This window comes from Brachyistius frenatus, unplaced genomic scaffold (assembly GCF_029030835.1).
Source record: "Brachyistius frenatus isolate BFR_SWC_R1_liver_20210118 unplaced genomic scaffold, ASM2903083v1 Contig_91, whole genome shotgun sequence".
NCBI lineage: Eukaryota > Metazoa > Chordata > Actinopteri > Embiotocidae > Brachyistius > Brachyistius frenatus.
In genome coordinates this window covers 1,610,829-1,628,917 of record NW_027210690.1, presented here as the reverse complement: position 1 = coordinate 1,628,917, position 18,089 = coordinate 1,610,829, and the positions used below count along the sequence as shown (strand labels likewise).

Below are 18,089 nucleotides of genomic sequence, written 5' to 3'. Positions count from 1 at the left end.
TGTGGGATTAATAAAGTATCTATCGATCTACAAATCTCAGTTGATTATATGAATAAGAATTTGCATATAAAAATGAAAAAAAAGTTGAACTTCGGACATTCAATCAAACAGATATTTTGAGTGAGCTTCCTTGAATTCCCACTTTAAGGATATCCATTCCTGTTTTGTAAATATCTAAAAAAAAGGGAAAAAAAACCCTCAAATATAGTTTGGAACCGTCATAATTCTTAATTTGAGATAATGAAATTAAAAAAAAAAAGTCATTAAGGTACATTTAAATTTCCTGATTCGTATATATTGTTGTTTCCAGTCATCGTTTGTGACTCCGCTTTCCAAATTCCTTTCTGGTGTTTTTTTTTATTGTGAGTGTGGATTTTGGGGCTTTTATTCTCTGCTTTATGTTGTTTAATTTTATTGTTTCTTTTGCTGAAAATTCTTTTTGCATTTATTTTGTTTAGACCAAAAAAAATGCTTGAAAAGATGGTGGTTTATTTAGTTTGTTTTGCCTTTATGTAAATAGTTTCCTGTATATGTTTGCTTTTATGTTGATAATGTTGCCTATTTTTGAAAATATTTTTTGTATTTTTTTTGAAAGTGTAGTTGTTGCTGCTGTAATTTCAGTTTGAGACATAGATTTTACCGCAGAGCTTCATGAAGCTGATGACTAATGTTGAGGGAAAGAAGAAACTCCTGAATGCAACAAAAATGTTTGCTTGTTTTTTTTGTTTTTTTTTTTTTTTTGTTTGACCCAACCAACTAAACTTCTTTGGTTGAAATGCAGATTTCAGTTACACACTTTTCTGTTCGACACTTTCGAATATACTCTTATTAGTTTTGCTTGTTGAGAGTAAGATTGAAGGATTGATATCACTCCAACAATAAGAATCCATCTATCAGCATCTCAAAGCTTCGCTGGTTAGATTAGTCAGTTAGCAACGATGTACAGTGCCTCCGGAGAGTATTCACAGCGCTTCACTTTTTACACATTTTGTTATGTTACAGATTTATTCCAAAATGGATTAAATTCATTTTTTCCTCAAAATTCTACAAACAATACCCCATCATGATAACGTGGAAAAAGATTTGGGGAAATTTTTGCAAATTATTAAAAATAAAAAACTAACAAATCACACATACATCAGTATTCACAGCCTTTGCCATGACACTCAACATTGAGCTCAGCTGCTTCCTGTTTCCACTGATCATCATGAGATGTTTCTACAACTTGATTGGAGTCCACCTGGTAAATTCAGTTGATTGGACATGATGTGGAAAGACACACACTGTCTATATAAAGGTCCCACAGTTGACATGTCAGAGCACAAACCAAGACATGAAGTCCAAAGAATCATCTGTAGACCTCAGACAGGATTGTATCGAGGTACAGATCTGGGGAAGAGTACAGAAACATTTCTGCAGCATTGAAGGTCCCAATGAGCACAGTGGCCTCCATCATCTGTAAATGGAAGAAGTTTGAACCACCAGGACTCTTCCTAGAGTCGGCCGCCCGGCCAAACTGAGCGATCGGGGGAGAAGGGCCTCAGTCAGGGAGGTGACCAAGAACCCGATGGTCACTCTGACAGAGCTCCAACGTTGCTCTGTGAAGAGAGGAGAACCTTCCAGAAGGACAACCATCTCTGCAGCACTCCACCCAGCAGGCCTGTATGGTAGAGTGGACGGACGGAAGCCACTCCTCAGTAAAAGGCTCATGACAGCCCACCTGGAGTTTACCAAAAGGCACCTGAAGGACTGTCAGACCAGGAGAAACTAAATTCTCTGGTCTGATGAAACAAAGATTGAACTCTTTGGCCTGAATGCCAAGCGTCATGTTTGGAGGAAAGACATTATTTCATGCATGTGCTTTCAGAGTTTATTGATCGCTGGTGACTGACGTAGTTGAAGACTCAGAAGACGGAGAAGCTTCTGTTTGTCAACTCGGTCCTTAAAGAGTTCAAAGGTCGTCTTCATCATGTCCACAAACACATCCTCATGATCAAGTCAGGTAAAAGAATCCCTCGATTTCTGTCACATGATGAAAAACGACACCTTTACAGTGTAAAACGCCGAGTCAGCATTCGCAAAACTACTTCACTTTTTGAGATTTTTCTTTTCTTTAGTACTTTTACATACTTTCACTGATTTAAATCATTCAAATATCAAAATGTTCAGATTTTCCTTGACATTTCCGCATCTATTCAACTTTATTATTCTATTCATACTTTTTGAAATAGTAAACTGTTTCTGAAAAAAATCCTGCTATTGAATAAAATGGAGATAATTTTCAAATCTTCTCAGACTTTGTCCACTTTGAACTTCAACTAGTTCATTATACTTTTACCTGGAGTCACAATTTAAACTTTAAATAGGCACACGAAACTAAAATACTACACTTCTATTTAGAGTTTTGTTAACTTTCACAGCTTTTGAATAAGAACAGTTTAGGTTTTATGGATTTTTTGCAGAATTTTGAAGTAAAAAAATGGGCGAGTATTGTACAATCAAATTCTTTCTATCTTTTTCATTCAAAAATCTAAATATTCTGCTTTTTGTGAACATTTCTGCATCTACTGAACTTATCAATTATATTTCTACTTTTTGACACTCAACTGTTACTGAAAACATTCCTGCCATTGAAATAAATGGAGAGAATCTTTTAAATTCTCACAAAGTTTCTGCACTTTCTGCAGAAACTCAACTGTACAATCCTGTGATCCTGCTCTGACTAAGCTCCGCCCCTCACCTGACACACCTGAACTGAACCAGGAAACAGGCTGTTATTGTGGCTCAATGACAGAAGTTGAACACGCGGTGAGAGACAGACGATCAGATTGACTTTGGAAAAACAATTCGTGACATTTCAGCAGGACGGAAAGCAAAACTGGGAATACTGAAACTTGAAGCTGCTGAATCTACAAACTGAACAAGAGTTTCTCAGGAGAAAAGTGAAATTCTTCCTGCTTGTTTTCACTCGGAGAGAAAATGGCGTCCAGATTTCAGGAGGATTTCCGCTGTTCAATCTGCACTGATGTCTTTAAAGATCCTGTCATCCTGTCATGTAGCCACAACTTCTGCAGAGACTGTCTGCACAGATGGTGGACGAAGAATGAAAATCATGATTGTCCACTTTGTAATAGAAGAAGTTCAATGGCCAGACCTCCTTCTAACCTGTTGTTAAAGAACCTGTGTGAGACCTTCTCACAGGAGAGAGATCAGAGACCTCCAGAGGATCTCTGCAGTCTGCACTCTGAGAAACTCAAACTCTTCTGTCTGGACCATCAGCAGCCAGCGTGTCTCGTCTGCAGAGATTCAGAAAAACACACCGGCCACATGTTCAGACCCGTCGATGAAGCTGCACGACAACACAAGAAGGAACTTCGGGAAACTCTGGAGCCCTTAAAGGAGAAGTTGAAGGTTTCTGAACGAGTTAAAGAGGAGTTTGATCGAGCAGAAAAACACATTAAGGTCCAGGCCCAAAACACAGAGATGCAGATTAAGCAACAGTTCAAGAAGCTGCACCAGTTTCTAGAGGAGGAAGAGGAGGTCAGGATGGCTGCGCTGAGGGAGGAAGAGGAGCAGAAGAGTCGGATGATGAAGCAGAAGGTGGAGGCTCTGAGCAGACAGATACCAGCTCTCTCAGATGCAGTCAGAGCCACAGAGGAGGATCTGAGAGCTGAAGACATCTCCTTCCTCAACAACTACAAGGCTGCAGCGGAAAGAGTCCGACGCTGCCCCCTGCTGGAGGATCTGCAGCTGCCCTCAGGAGCTCTGATAGACCAGGCCAAACATCTGGGCAACCTGGCCTTCAACATCTGGAGCAAGATGAAGGACAGGGTCTCCTACACTCCTCTGGTTCTGGATCCAAACACTGCTGGTCCAGGACTCGTCCTGTCTGAAGATCTGACCGGTGTGAGACGAGGACATAAACAGCAGCTTCCTGATAATCCAGAGAGGTTTGACTCCCGCTCTGTCCTGAGCTCTGAGGGTTTTAAATCAGGGACTCACAGCTGGGACGTCGAGGTTGGAGACAGTCCAGAGTGGAGACTGGGTGTGTTGGCAGAGTCTGTCAAGAGGAAGGGATTCATATACTCTGGATTTTGGAGAATATATTTCTATAAAGGTAAATTGTCAGCGCAGTCACCAGCAGCTCCAAACACTGATGTCCAAGTACAGAAGAAGCTCCAGAGGATCAGAGTGAATCTGGACTGGAAAGGAGGGAAGCTGTCGTTCTCTGATCCTGATACGAACACACACATACACACCTTCACACACACTTTCACCGACAGGATGTTTCCATTCATTGACTCTGTAGGTGATGTGGAGATTTTACCAGCTAACGTCTCTGTGACTAGAAATAAACGTAAACAGCTGAAATGTTCATCATCTCTTAACATGAATATTGAAAAAAAACAAAAAACAGCTTAAATGAGCCCTTCATTCACTGATGAAAACATCTGGAAACTAAATCTGCACCTTCAGTGCAGGAAAGAGCGCTACCACAGGTCATTTGTTCCGACGGCTGTCAGACTGTACAACTCCAGCCTACAATAATATCGTTGCACTGTTCATCTCATTTCATCTCATTTCATTTCATAGCACCGGACATTTTTTTCCATTCATCCCAAACTGTATTTATGTATTTGTTAATTCAATTTTTGTTGTTTTTGTGTATATAGTCTGTTTGTGTGTACTTATGCTAAAATAATTATTTTTTTTATCTATCTTATTTCATATATTTTACACGTATTTGTAATTTTTTTCATATTGTGTGCACTTTTTGTTTTTTTCTTGAAGCTTTGATGAAGGAATTTCCCCACTGTGGGATTAATAGTCAATCTTGTTTTATTTGATCTGTTTTTATGACCTTTTATTTTGAAAATCCAAACATCTTATAAACCCGTTATTTCCAAATCAAAAACTTTTTACTTCTCTTGGTGGTTTTATGTCTATTTTTACATTTAACTTTCAACTGCAGACACATATTGTTTAAAACTCATAGTTGTTTCGTACATTTTTCATTTCCATTTAATAGAAATCCAGTTTATATGAATATGAACATAAAGAGTTCTCTGAAACTGTAAAATTTTCCGAGTTGAATGTGTATGTAAAAATCTATTGAATGGATCAATGTATAAAGTGTCACGTGTTGTTTCAATTGAACATAAGAGTTTATTGAACCCTGGTGAAATAAAACGCTGAGTCAGCATTTGCAAAATTTCTTCACTTTTTGAGATTTTTCTTTATTTAAGAACTTCTGCACACTTTCTCCTATTGAAACAATTTAAATATCAAAATGCTCAGCATTTTCTGCATATTTACATTTTTATTCAACTTTGTTATTGTATTTATATTTTTTCAAATAGTCAACTTTTTCTGAAAAAATTCCTGCCATTCAATAAAATAGAGATAATTTTCAAATCTACTAAGACTTTGTCCACTTTGAACTTCAACTAGTTTGTCAAACTTTTACCCGGAGACACAATTTAAACTTTAAATAGGCACAAGAAACTGAAATAATACACTTCTATTTAGAGTTTTGTTAACTTTCACAGCTTTTGAATTAAAACAGTTTAGGTTTTATGGATTTTTTGGAAAATTTCTTAGTCATAAATGGGCGAGTATTGTACAATCAAATTCTTCCCAACTTTTTGTCGTTAAACTGCAGCATTCAATCATCCTCATGATCAAGTCAGGCTAGACAATTCCTCTGTGTTTCTGTCACATGATGAAAAACCACACAGTTACAGTGTAAAACGCCGAGTCAGCATTTGCAAAATTTCTTCACTTTTTGAGAATGTTTTTTTTCTTAAGTACTTCTACATACTTTCACCTTTTGAAATCAGTCAACTATGAAAATGTTCAGCATTTTCTGGACATTTACACTTCTATTCAACTTTATTATTGTATTTATACTTTTTGAAATAGTCAACTGTTTCTGAAAAATTCCTGCCATTGAAACGAATGGAGAGAATTTTCAAATCTTCTAAGACTTTGTCCACTTTGAACTTCGACTAGTTCATTATACTTTTACCTGGAGTCACAATTTAAACTTTAAATAGGCACAAGAAACTGAAATAATACACTTCTATTGAGAGTTTTGTTAACTTTCACAGCTTTTGAATAAAAACAGTTTAGGTTTTATGGATTTTTTGAAAAATTTCTTAGTCAAAACTGGGCGAGTATTGTACAATCAAATTCTTCCCAACTTTTTGTCGTTAAACTGCAGCATTCAAAGGTTATAAATATTGTAAATTTAAATTTTTAAATGTTAAGAGCTCTTGGACCATGTTCTGTGGTGAATCTAAACTGTACATAAAAACTGATTGAATTATCAACATTTAAATTGTGATGTCTTTTTTCTGCAGAAAATAAGAGTTTATTGATCGCTGGTGACTGACGTAGTTGAAGACTCAGAAGACGGAGAAGCTTCTGTTTGTCAACTCGGTCCTTAAAGAGTTCAAAGGTCGTCTTCATCATGTCCACAAACACATCCTCATGATCAAGTCAGGTAAAAGAATCCCTCGATTTCTGTCACATGATGAAAAACGACACCTTTACAGTGTAAAACGCCGAGTCAGCATTCGCAAAACTACTTCACTTTTTGAGATTTGTCTTTTCTTAAGTACTTTTACATACTTTCACTGATTTAAATCATTCAAATATCAAAATGTTCAGATTTTTCTGGACATTTATGTTTTTATTCAACTTTGTTATTGTATTTATACTTTTTGAAATAGTAAACTTTTTCTGAAAAATTCCTGCCATTGAAACGAATGGAGAGAATTTTCAAATCTTCTAAGACTTTGTCCACTTTGAACTTCAACTAGTTCGTCAAACTTTTACCTGGAGACACGATTTAAACTTTTTTATGGATTTTTTTTTTGGACAATTCTTAGTAAAAGAAAAGGACTTGTATTACACAATCAAATTCTTTCTATCTTTTTCATTCAAAAATCTAAATATTCTGCTTTTTGTGAACATTTCTGCATCTACTGAACTTATCAATTATATTTCTACTTTTTGACACTCAACTGTTACTGAAAACATTCCTGCCATTGAAATAAATGGAGAGAATCTTTTAAATTCTCACAAAGTTTCTGCACTTTCTGCAGAAACTCAACTGTACAATCCTGTGATCCTGCTCTGACTAAGCTCCGCCCCTCACCTGACACACCTGAACTGAACCAGGAAACAGGCTGTTATTGTGGCTCAATGACAGAAGTTGAACACGCGGTGAGAGACAGACGATCAGATTGACTTTGGAAAAACAATTCGTGACATTTCAGCAGGACGGAAAGCAAAACTGGGAATACTGAAACTTGAAGCTGCTGAATCTACAAACTGAACAAGAGTTCAGCTCCAAACACTGATGTCCAAGTACAGAAGAAGCTCCAGAGGATCAGAGTGAATCTGGACTGGAAAGGAGGGAAGCTGTCGTTCTCTGATCCTGATACGAACACACACATACACACCTTCACACACACTTTCACCGACAGGATGTTTCCATTCATTTACATTGGAGATGAAATCCCTCTGAAGATTTTACCAGTGAACGTCTCTGTGACTGTAAAACAACGTAAACAGCTGAAACGTTCATCATCTCTTAACAGGAATACTGAAAAGAAAAAAAAATAAAGCTTAAATGAGCCCTTCATTCACTGATGAAAACATCTGGATCTAAATCTGTTTTTCTGACCTTTTATTTTGAAAATCCAAACATCTTATAAACCCGTTATTTCCAAATCAAAATCTTTTTACTTCTCTTAGTGTTTTTTTAAAAAAAAATTTAAAGAAGTATTTTCTGTCATTTAACTTTCAACTTGTTTATAACTCATAATTATTTTGTAGTTATTCAGTTTTTATATGAACATAGAAAATTCTCTGTAACTGTGAAGTGTTTTGGGGTGAATCTGTAAATAAAAGTAATTGAATGACTTTGAATACAAAGTGTGACGTGTATGTGTACGTGTATATGTACGTATATATATACGTGTATATGTAGGTGTATATATATATATATATATATATATATATATATATATATATATAAATATAAGACACATGCTCTTACAAGCACCAGAATAAGTCACTAGGGGGCGCTCTGCTTTATCTATATCATAAACAAAAGAGGAGAGCTGCAGGCAGTGTTTCAGCTTGTCCTTGTTCACCTCCTCTGCTGTTACGCAATGACTCCCACTCTCCTCCTAACTTAAAACAAAACAAACTTTTAAAATAATACTGACTGCGGATACAAAGTGCATTTGACATCTTAAATGTTGTTTTTTTTTAGTCATGTGCACCAGTTTTTTGTGTGTTTTTTTTCATAAACTAACATAAACAGTTTTTTAATCGCAGCGCCTGAATCAACGTGACTTACATTAAAACTCTTTATTTTTTGGGCCCCGGTAAACCCGCCGTGATTGGCTTAGCCTTCTCGTCACTTCGGAAAAAAAATAAAATTATTCGCGTTGATTGGTTGATGTTGCCTGTCAATCAACAAGCCACCGTTCCATTGGGCCAAATCACCTTTAAACGCCCGTCTCGCTCTCTTCTCGTCATTGATTGGTTTAGCTACTCCCTCCCCTGTCCGCAATCGCTCCCTTTGAAATATCTCATTGGTCCTTACATCTTGTCAATCACACGTATCTTTGCTGGTATTGGCCAGCTCTGCTAAAAGTGGGTGGTACCTTTCTGGCAAAAGCGTTTCCTTGTGTGTCATATGCGGAGCTCCAGGAAGGAGCCCCCCTCCCCCCTCACCGACGGGACAGAAACATCGACCTCCCGATGGACTAAATCTGAAACACCCTACTTTGATTGGTCAGTGATATCATGGCCGCTGCCGCCGAGCTGCCCGGACGCTGAAGCCAGAGGGTTGTCCGCGTGTTGTTTCGTGTAAGCTAGCCTGTCGTCACGGAGCTCCCCGCCCGCCCGCCGCTGACCCCCGCTGCTCCCCGGACCCAAACGCACCCTTCAGCGGCGATGAGCGCGGAGCTTCTGTCGGACCTGGACAGCCGCTTCTTCCAAGACAACCTCCTGACCAGCGAAGACTGGGGTGAGTTGGTGTTCACACCGGGGGGGGGGCGGGGGGAGGCATGGTGGAGGGAGGGGGCGGAGTGAGTGAGGAACGGCGGGGGGGGCGGGGGGGGCGGAGTGAGGCATGGTGGAGGGAGGGGGGCGGAGTGAGGCGGGGGGCGGAGTGAGGCGGAGTGAGGCATGGTGGAGTGAGGGGGGGCGGAGTGAGGCATGGTGGAGTGAGGAACGGCGGGGGGGGCGGAGTGAGGGGGGAGTGAGGCACGGGGGGGGGCCGTTAAACCTGCTCTAACTGGTATCTTCTTCCTCCCCCCCCCCCCCCCCCTCTCTCCGGTAACGGCGATAATTTGAACATTAAAACGTGTATTTGATGACTTCCTGTTGTGTGTGTGTGAGTGTGTGTCTGTGTCTGTGTGTGTGTGTGTGTGTGTGTGTGTGTGTGTGTGTGTGTGTGTGTGTGTGTGTGTGTGTGTGTGTGTGTGTGTGTGTGAGTGTGTGTGTATGTGTGTGTGTGTGTGTGTGTGGTGTGTGTGTGTGTGAGTGTGTGTGTGTGTGTGTGTGTGTGTGTGTGTGTGTGTATATGTGTGTGTGCGCGGTGCATGTGGGGGAGGAGCTGCGTTCGGTTCGTCCACCCTGACGTGCCGGTTTTATCTTGAAAACGATTCCACGGTAATAAACTCAGGTGTGGTTGTTTCATTCCTCCACCGGCGTCGTTTCGGTTTGTGTTGACATGTTTCAGGTTAAAACTCAGGTCCCGGGTCGGGGGGTGAGGAGGGGGAGGGGAGGGGGGTGAGGAGGGGGGTGATTCTGGGATGTTTTGACCCCCATAAACACTATTTCCTCAGGCACCTCCAGGGCCGTAACTACAATATACGTCTACAATATTTATACCCCCCCAACACCAATATATTGGCATAAAAAAAAAAAAAATCTAAAAATTTACGTGAAATTTTGTGCAAAAAGGACTCTCAAGATCTTTAAATTTGAGCTTTTTTAGCATCCAAAATAATTTGAATTAACGACTTAAATGTCTTTTTCTTTGCTTTTTATATCACAATTATAGAATAGGTAATGTCATAATGCACCATAATGTAGAAGAGTCATTTATTGGCAGTAAACAATGTGGTTCATTAAAAAAATAAATTGAAACACGAGAGATGTAAATAATTAATTTCTGCTTGATAAAATAAAAACTCCAAAGAGTCACAGGTTCATTTTCTTCGATCCACTGTTAAACTGTTTGATTATTTGTTGTTATTACAAAAACGCAGACAGTTGGGCGACTTCTGGTTGCAGCTTGTAGACTTCTTGGTTTTGTTTTAAAGCATTTTAAAGAGTCGCATCAGAAACTGGTGTGAATCCCATGAAAACACCTGCAGTCCTCCGACAGGACGCAAATAAAAAGCTCCTGTGTTTCAGTTTCAAAGTCCAGAGCAGGACACCTCGTCATGACACGCAAGGCATGATGGGAGAAATAAGGGCCCAAACCAGTGTGTTGGTTTTTGACCCGTTTCTACGGGTTTTGGACAGATTGTAGACTTGGTTTCAGGCTGTATTTGGACTTGCTTTAGGCTCGTTTTAAACTGGTTTTGGACTCTGATTGGACGAGTTTCTGACACTTAGGTTGTTGGTTTTGGACTTTATTAAAGGCTTTGTTTGGACGAGTTTTGTAAATGTTCTTGAAGGGTTTAACTGGTTTCAGTGTTAGTTTTTGAACCGGGTTCTGGACTCCACTCTTTATTACCGACCGGCGGACCGACCGCGACCGTCTTCCACGGGAATAGAACCTCCGACGGAGGGAAGGACGCCGTCCTGAATGTGCGACTGTGATCTGACTGTGTTGATGTTCTCTGCAGATGCCTGCCTGTACCAGTGTGAGAGCATGGAGGAGGGCGAGGACGGAGACGTCGGCCGCGGCCTGAAATACGACGCGGCGGTACGAACACAAAGACCGGCGTCTCCGGTTTCTGACCAACTGACACCAACATTCAAAACTCAAACACTTTCACAGTCAGAGAGAAAAGACGCAGTTCAGCTCTGCTGCTGCAGGGGGCGCTGACGGGCGCTACGTTCTCTGCGTACGATCTTTTTATACGTTCTCTAAGTACGTTCTTTTTATAGGTTCTCTGCGTACGATCTTTTTATACGTTCTCGAAGTATGATCTTTTTATACGTTCTCTAAGTACGATCTTTTTATACTTTCTCTAAGTACGATCTTTTTATACTTTCTCTAAGTACATTCTTTTTATACGTTCTCTAAGTACGATCTTTTTATACGTTCTCTAAGTACGTTCTTTTTATACGTTCTCTGCGTACGATCTTTTTATACGTTCTCGAAGTATGATCTTTTTATACGTTCTCTAAGTATGATCTTTTTATACGTTCTCTAAGTATGATCTTTTTATACGTTCTCTAAGTACGATCTTTTTATACGTTCTCTGCGTACATTCTTTTTATACGTTCTCTAAGTATGATCTTTTTATACGTTCTCTAAGTACGATCTTTTTATACTTTCTCTAAGTATGATCTTTTTATACTTTCTCTAAGTACATTCTTTTTATTCGTTCTCTAAGTACGATCTTTTTATACGTTCTCTAAGTACGTTCTTTTTATACGTTCTCTGCGTACGATCTTTTTATACGTTCTCGAAGTATGATCTTTTTATACGTTCTCTAAGTATGATCTTTTTATACGTTCTCTAAGTACGATCTTTTTATACGTTCTCTGCGTACATTCTTTTTATACGTTCTCTAAGTATGATCTTTTTATACGTTCTCTGCGTATAAAATTATATTTGTTATTTTATTTATTTTCTGATTTTAAAAAGTTTTTATATGTTGCAGTTCGTTAGGTTTGTTCCTCGAAAACGTTGAACTGCACACACACACACACACACACACACACACACACACACACACACACACACACACACACACACACACACACACACACACACTAATCCTGCTGGTGTTTGACTCTCTTTTTGCTTCTTGCAGTTCGACAATGACCTCATTCTCACCCTCGACCCGGACAACCCCACGTCGCCGTGGCAACACCTCGACGACAATCTCCTCACAGGTACAGACAGACGCAGATCGGAGCCTTTCCTTAAAGAAATTAGAGCTTTTTGTTTCAAATTGCCACAATTTTACTGCAATAAAATCACTTCAAAGTACCAAATGACATCGCAAATTTGTGGGGGGAAAAAACCCTCAGCAGTTATAACTGTTGAAGTAATAAAAGTTTCATGAGTGTATAAATTTGAATTTATCGTGATTAAAACCTCGGAAGCGGGAATAACTTGTTTTCCTCTGAAGGCGACGCCCCGGTGATAAAAAATGAAATGACGATAACGCAGCCGTTACCGGTGGAAATGTGTAAGTCCCCCCCCCGTCGAGTCTATTCAAAACCTGACTTACGAATGTTTTTAACGTGAAACCGTAATGTTCACTGCTGGTTTTGTTCGTTCTCAGTGTTCCAGGTGAAAGCGGAGCCTCCGTCTCCGGCGTCCTCGCTCGGGTCCGACTGCTCGGCGTCGGCACCGGAACCACAGGTGCGTTTGAAATCTCCGTATTTATATCAGCTTTATTGAACTAAAACAAAGGAAAAAGGGGATGGATAACCCCGACTGACCCCGCCTCCGTACTCCTCTCCCGCTACAGATCCTAGTTAAAGGTGAACACCCTCCGACGCCTCCGTACATGTACGGCGACGTGCTCTCGCCTCCGCTGGGATCCATGGAGGTAACCGTGGCGACGACGGCCGTCGGCCTGCTGCAGACACAACTTCAGACGCCCCTGACCACGCAGATCCCAGCGGTCGTCAGCGGGATACAGACGCAGGCTGCAGGTACGAAGCTTCGACCAGGAGCCAATGGGAGGGCGGGGTTCGATCGCAGGTCGTCAAATCAGAATCTTCTGAAATAGTTTCATTACAAATCAGAAATCCTTCCTTTTTCCTTCTGTTGGAGGTTTCTTCTGTTAAAAGAGAGTTTTTCCTTCTGTTGGAGGTTTCTTCTCTTAAAAGAGTCTTTTCCTCCCAGCTTACGTGGGAATTGTTGTTTTTCTCTCTAACGTTTTCAAGTTCTTTTAAAAAGCCTTTAATATGTTAAGTGACCTGAAATAACCTGTGTTGTGATTTTAGGGGCGGGGCCTGAAGAGGACGACTCCACAACTTTTGAGTGTTGCAATGCAGCAGCTTGTAATTTAATTGAATTGATTGTAGATGAATTCAGTCCATAAACCTCTTTCCTCTGAGAACCATCAGAGAACACAACTTGATTATTGATTGATTGTTTCCATTGATACATTTACATGTGCAGCTCCTCCTGTGTTCATTTGTGTTCATGCAAATGATTCCAGTAAAAACAAATGTGTGTTTGCGCAGCTGCTTTGACACCGATTGGTGTCAGTGCAACAGGTTTCTCTTAATATTTCATGGGTAAAAACAGCCATTTTTTGAATGAAGTCTGGTTGACAGTCTGACTCTCGTCTCTCTCTCCTCCCCTCAGTGCTGCCGAGCTCGTCCACGTTGAAGGCCAGCACCATCCTGAGCACCAAACCTCCCATCCAGCCCAGACCGGTGTGTGTCGCCGCCCTCCCCGTCCCCCAGAACCCCACACCGGCCAAGACCCTCATCCTGCAGGGCATCCCCCCCATGGACCAGAGCAGACCCGGTACGAGAACCCAGCCCTGTGTGTGTGTGTGTGTGTGTGTGTGTGTGTGTGTGTGTGTGTGTGCGTGCGTGCGTGCGTGCGTGCGTGCGTGCGTGCGTGCGTGCGTGCGTGTGTGTGTGTGTGTGTGTGTGTTTTACTTCATAAAAGTACAAATACCACACGCAAAAAAAACGCAAGTCAGCATACCTGGTAAAAAAAAAAAAAAAAGGCCTGATTGAAAGAGGAAGAGATTAAATAAAGATTTTTGTCCAAACAAAATCTTCCTGATTGAAAGAGGAAGAGATTAAATAAAGATTTTTGTCCAAACAAAATCTTCCTTTCCCTCTCCTCTCCTCTCCTCCTCTCCTCTCCTCTCCTCTCCTCTCCTCTCCTCTCCTCTCCTCTCCTCCCCTCTCCTCTCCTCTCCTCCAGTCGTCCTCTCTCCGTCCGTCTGCCTCAGCTCGTCTCCCTCCATCGTGAAGATGGAGCCGGTCTCTCCCGGCGTCCCCCAGCACTGCTCCGGCCCCGTGGCCCCGCCCGCCAGCAAGCCCATCGTCCCGGCGACCACCACGTTACCCGGCAACAACTCCAGTGACATCGACGTGAGTCGCCTTGACACAGTGGAGTCAGATCTGTCAGATGTTCTCCAGCTGAGGGGAACTCAAACACCCACAGCTGCTCGTACACATCTGTAAACAACATCTGTAAATAACTGTAAACATGTATAAACATCTGTAAACATCTATAAACAACTGTAAACATGTATAAACATCTGTAAACATCTATAAACATCTGTAAACATGCATCTTTGTCCCTTTGTTTCTGTCCTCCTGCTGCAGATGAAGGTGCTGAAGCGGCAGCAGAGGATGATAAAGAACCGAGAGTCGGCGTGCCAGTCGAGGAAGAAGAAGAAGGAGTACCTGCAGAACCTGGAGGCCCAGCTGAGGGAGGCGCAGCAGGAGAACGAGCGACTGCGGAGGGAGAACCAGGCGCTGAGGGAGAGACTGTCCGGGAAGGAGGTGAGGGGCGGGGCCTGAGGAGGACGACTCCACAACTTTTGAGTGTTGCAGTGCAGCAGCTGCTGAAGTTTGAAGACCAGAGTTTATATCGCCATAAACAAAATTCATTTCTTTGTTGTTGTTTTTTGTTGTCGTTGTTGTTGTTTCAGGGCAGCGACTCGGCAAGCAACAAGAGAGCTGTGTGCGTCATGGCCGTCCTGCTCTTCATGACCTTCAGCTTCGGACCCGTCAGGTTCGTCCGTCTCTTCACTTCTCAGAACAAACAGCTTCAAACCCAAATCAGCTTATTCAGCATTATTTCAAGTTTCATGTTTTATATCTTATTCGTATTATTTTTTGTTTTATTTTGGAAAAAAGTGTCTTAAATACAGTTTAAGACGTCTTTGAAGAATCAAAATTCAAGGAAGAAAAATTTAATTTCTGCAGATTAAAAGAAAAAAAAGGCTTATTTTGATTTAATTCACAAAATAAATATTTTAAATGTTTTTCCCTTATAAAATTAGATTTGAACAAAAATCAGTTAAATTTAACAAGGAATTGATAAGAAATATAAAACATAAATGTCAATAAATTTCTGACTTTGTACCGATCTGTTTTCGTTCATCTTTTTTTGTCTGTTTTGATGTAAAATTGTTTTCGTGTCGTATTAAAAAGTTGTTATTTTGTGGTGTTTGTTTCTGCAGCATCACAGACAGGAAGTTGTCGCCGGGTCTACAGGAAGACGTGGTGTCGTACAGCGGACGGCGGCTGCTGGAGATCGAACAGCGGCAGCAGCAGGCGGCGGCTGAAGCTCCGCCTCCCAGCAGAGTGGAGGACAAGACGGAGACGGAGGAGGACGGAGGAGACGAGCGATGGAAGGGAGGAGAGACGGACAGATTCACCGCAGAGTCGTATCAGTTCAGGTGAGATGAGGAACGGGATCTTTTACTTTATCAAGAAGTGTGACTGCTTCGAAGCCCGCCTCCTGCCCCGCCCACACGCAAGGCCACGCCCCTTCAAACTGTAACCTGAAAACACAAAGTTAATGTTGAATTGTTTCAAAGCTTTCTGAAAGTTTTATTTGAGGTTCCTCAGTTTGCTGACGTGTGTGTGTGTGTGTGTTCGTGTGTGTGTGTGTGTGTGTGTGTGTGTGTGTGTGTGTGTGTGTGTGTGTGTGTGTGTGTGTGTGTGTGTGTGTGTGTGTGTGTGTGTGTGTGTGTGTGTGTGTGTGTGTGTGTGTGTGTGTGTGTGTGTGTGTGTGTGTGTGTGTGTGTGTGTGTGTGTGTGTGTGTGTGTGTGTGTGTGTGTGTGTGTGTGTGTGTGTGTGTGTGTGTGTGTGTGTGTGTGTGTGTGTGTGTGTGTGTGTGTGTGTGTGTGTGTGTGTGTGTGTGTGTGTGTGTGTGTGTGTGTGTGTGTGTGTGTGTGTGTGTGTGTTCGTGTGTGTGTGTGTGTGTGTGTGTGTGTCACAGGAACCTCAGTGATGTGTTCAGTGACATGAAGGACTTGGTCCTGCAGGACATTGATCGTTACTTCACCTCCTCAGACTGCCGGCAGTTCAACCGCTCCGAGTCTCTCAGGTCGGTCTATTCTTCCTCCTCCTCCTCCTCCTCCTCCTCCTCCTCCTCCTCCTCCTCCTCCCTCCTCCTCCTCCTCCTCCTCCCCTCCTCCCCCTCCTCCTCCTCCCCTTCCCCCTCCTCCTCCCTCCCTCCTCCTCTTCCCCCTCCTCCTCCTCCTCCTCCTCCTCCTCCTCCTCCTCCTCTGAATGTGTGTGTGTTGTCCAGGTTGGCGGATGAGCTCAGAGGTTGGGTCCATCGTCATCAGATCGACCGCAAGAAGTCCGGAGGGAAACCGAAGATCGCCAAGAAGGCGAAGATCACTCAGGTGAGTCTCTGATCACGTAAAACTTTTCTGAGTTTCTTTCAGTCCCATTTTCTTCCAGCATCTTTAGATTTTTTTTAAATGTGTTGTGGTGTCGTTGTGAAGCAGAAAGCTCAGCTGAGGAAGACCAACTTCTCCAGATATCTCCCGGTCCAGACTCACCGCTCCATCGAGAGGTACGACGACGGAGCGATCAAACGCCGCCCGCCTCTCGTTTGGGTCGTAACCTTCTTGTTTGTGGTTTGCAGTCAGCTGCAGGTGCTTCCTGGTCCCGAGGTCACCTACAGCGACTTCCTGGACGCCATCGACCGCCGAGAGGACACCTTCTACGTGGTGTCCTTCAGACGGGTACGACGCCGCCGCCGCTTTTTATATCGTCTGCAGAATAAAAACCAAATGTTTCCGATGATGAACCTCCTCTCCTCCCTGCAGGACCACCTGCTGCTGCCGGCCATCAGCCACAACAAAACCAGCCGGCCCAAAATGTCTCTGGTGATGCCGGCCATGTCCGTCAACGGTGAGTCGGTCAGGATGTAAAGAAAAGTGGTCTGGAAAATGGTTCTGATCCAGAAGTGTCTTCAGCTGCAATACCAGCGAGTGCCACTAGAGGTCGGCTCCAAAAGCCTCCGGCTCCATAGACTCCCATTCAACTTCTCTCATCAAATCCAAAGTGAATAAAATGTGTCCATCAGTTATCTCGGTGTTGTTAGCCAGATAATAACCCCCCCTCCTCTTCCTCCTCCTCCTCTTCCTCAGAGAGCCTCTACAACGCCTCTCAGGGCTACGAGATGATGATGCAGGTGGACTGCGAGGTCATGGACACTCGCATCGTCCCCATCAAGTCGTCCGCCGTTCCCCCGTCCCTCCGCGACCCGCCCCCGCCTCCCCCCTCCTCCCACCACGGCGCCCACCATCACCACGGCAACCACACCTCGCTCCGGGGGCGCCACCACCAGCACCACTCCTCCTCCTCCTCGCCGTCCTCCTCTTCCTCCTCGGCGTCGTCTGCGAGGCAGCCTCTACCCCCCCGCCACCGGACCGCCGAGTATCTCATCAGCCAGTCGGAGGGAGTCTGAGGAGGCGTCGCCGCGGCGACGGTGGGGAGGGAGGTTGGTTGGTTGCAGGTAACAGCCTGAACACACACACACCTCCAGAAGGAGGAAAATTCCTCCGACATGGATTTTGAATCAGTGATTCAGAGACGGATGAGAAGATATAATGTCCTAATATAGAAAAGATATCTGCAGCTCGGACACCTGCTGCATTTTAACATTTAACTGTGAACGAAGAGCGAGAGATCTCACCTGCTTTCTGTTTTACTTTCTGAATGAAACGCTGACAGGTGGCGTCGCAGGACGAAACAGCCTGACGCTCTGTGGAGTTTGTTTATCTGTTGTTGTTGTTGTTGTGGTGACTCAATCTGCAGACACACACTGCAAACACGAACACTTCCATGACGTCGAGACGTTTCTTCAGCGTCGGAGCAGTTCAGGGAAAATTCTCAGTAAATCCAACAGAACTGGAAAAAAAAA

The 18,089-nt window shown here is 42.7% G+C and overlaps 2 protein-coding genes across 3 annotated transcripts; both read left to right on the top strand.

Moving 5' to 3' along the window:
• Nucleotides 1-2,704: 2,704 nt before the first annotated feature.
• LOC138627801 (nuclear factor 7, brain-like) lies at nucleotides 2,705-4,636 on the top strand. The gene has a single exon (XM_069710388.1). The coding sequence runs from the start codon at nucleotides 2,980-2,982 to the stop codon at nucleotides 4,420-4,422; it is 1,443 nt and encodes a 480-aa protein (XP_069566489.1). The 5' UTR covers nucleotides 2,705-2,979; the 3' UTR covers nucleotides 4,423-4,636.
• Nucleotides 4,637-8,739: 4,103 nt separating this feature from the next.
• On the top strand, nucleotides 8,740-18,089 carry atf6b (activating transcription factor 6 beta). 2 transcript variants are annotated; one of them, XM_069710327.1, is made up of 17 exons: nucleotides 8,740-9,049; nucleotides 10,884-10,963; nucleotides 12,024-12,105; nucleotides 12,345-12,404; nucleotides 12,501-12,580; nucleotides 12,690-12,876; nucleotides 13,538-13,702; nucleotides 14,114-14,283; nucleotides 14,521-14,700; nucleotides 14,850-14,932; nucleotides 15,384-15,602; nucleotides 16,149-16,256; nucleotides 16,461-16,560; nucleotides 16,666-16,733; nucleotides 16,806-16,905; nucleotides 16,990-17,074; nucleotides 17,314-18,089. In XM_069710327.1, the coding sequence occupies exons 1-17, from the start codon at nucleotides 8,977-8,979 to the stop codon at nucleotides 17,631-17,633; spliced, it is 2,160 nt and encodes a 719-aa protein (XP_069566428.1). In that variant the 5' UTR covers nucleotides 8,740-8,976; the 3' UTR covers nucleotides 17,634-18,089. The 2 variants fall into 2 exon arrangements, with proteins under 2 accessions (XP_069566428.1, XP_069566427.1); XM_069710326.1 differs by having other exon boundaries at nucleotides 16,663-16,733.

Coding starts and splice junctions, on each gene's coding strand:
- LOC138627801 (XM_069710388.1), top strand. CDS start 2,980: ATGGCGTCCAGATTTCAGGAGGATTTCCGCTGTTCAATCTGCACTGAT.
- atf6b (XM_069710326.1), top strand. CDS start 8,977: ATGAGCGCGGAGCTTCTGTCGGACCTGGACAGCCGCTTCTTCCAAGAC. Junction 16,257..16,460: donor AACCGCTCCGAGTCTCTCAG/GTCGGTCTATTC, acceptor TGTGTTGTCCAG/GTTGGCGGATGAGCTCAGAG. Junction 16,734..16,805: donor ACTCACCGCTCCATCGAGAG/GTACGACGACGG, acceptor TGTGGTTTGCAG/TCAGCTGCAGGTGCTTCCTG.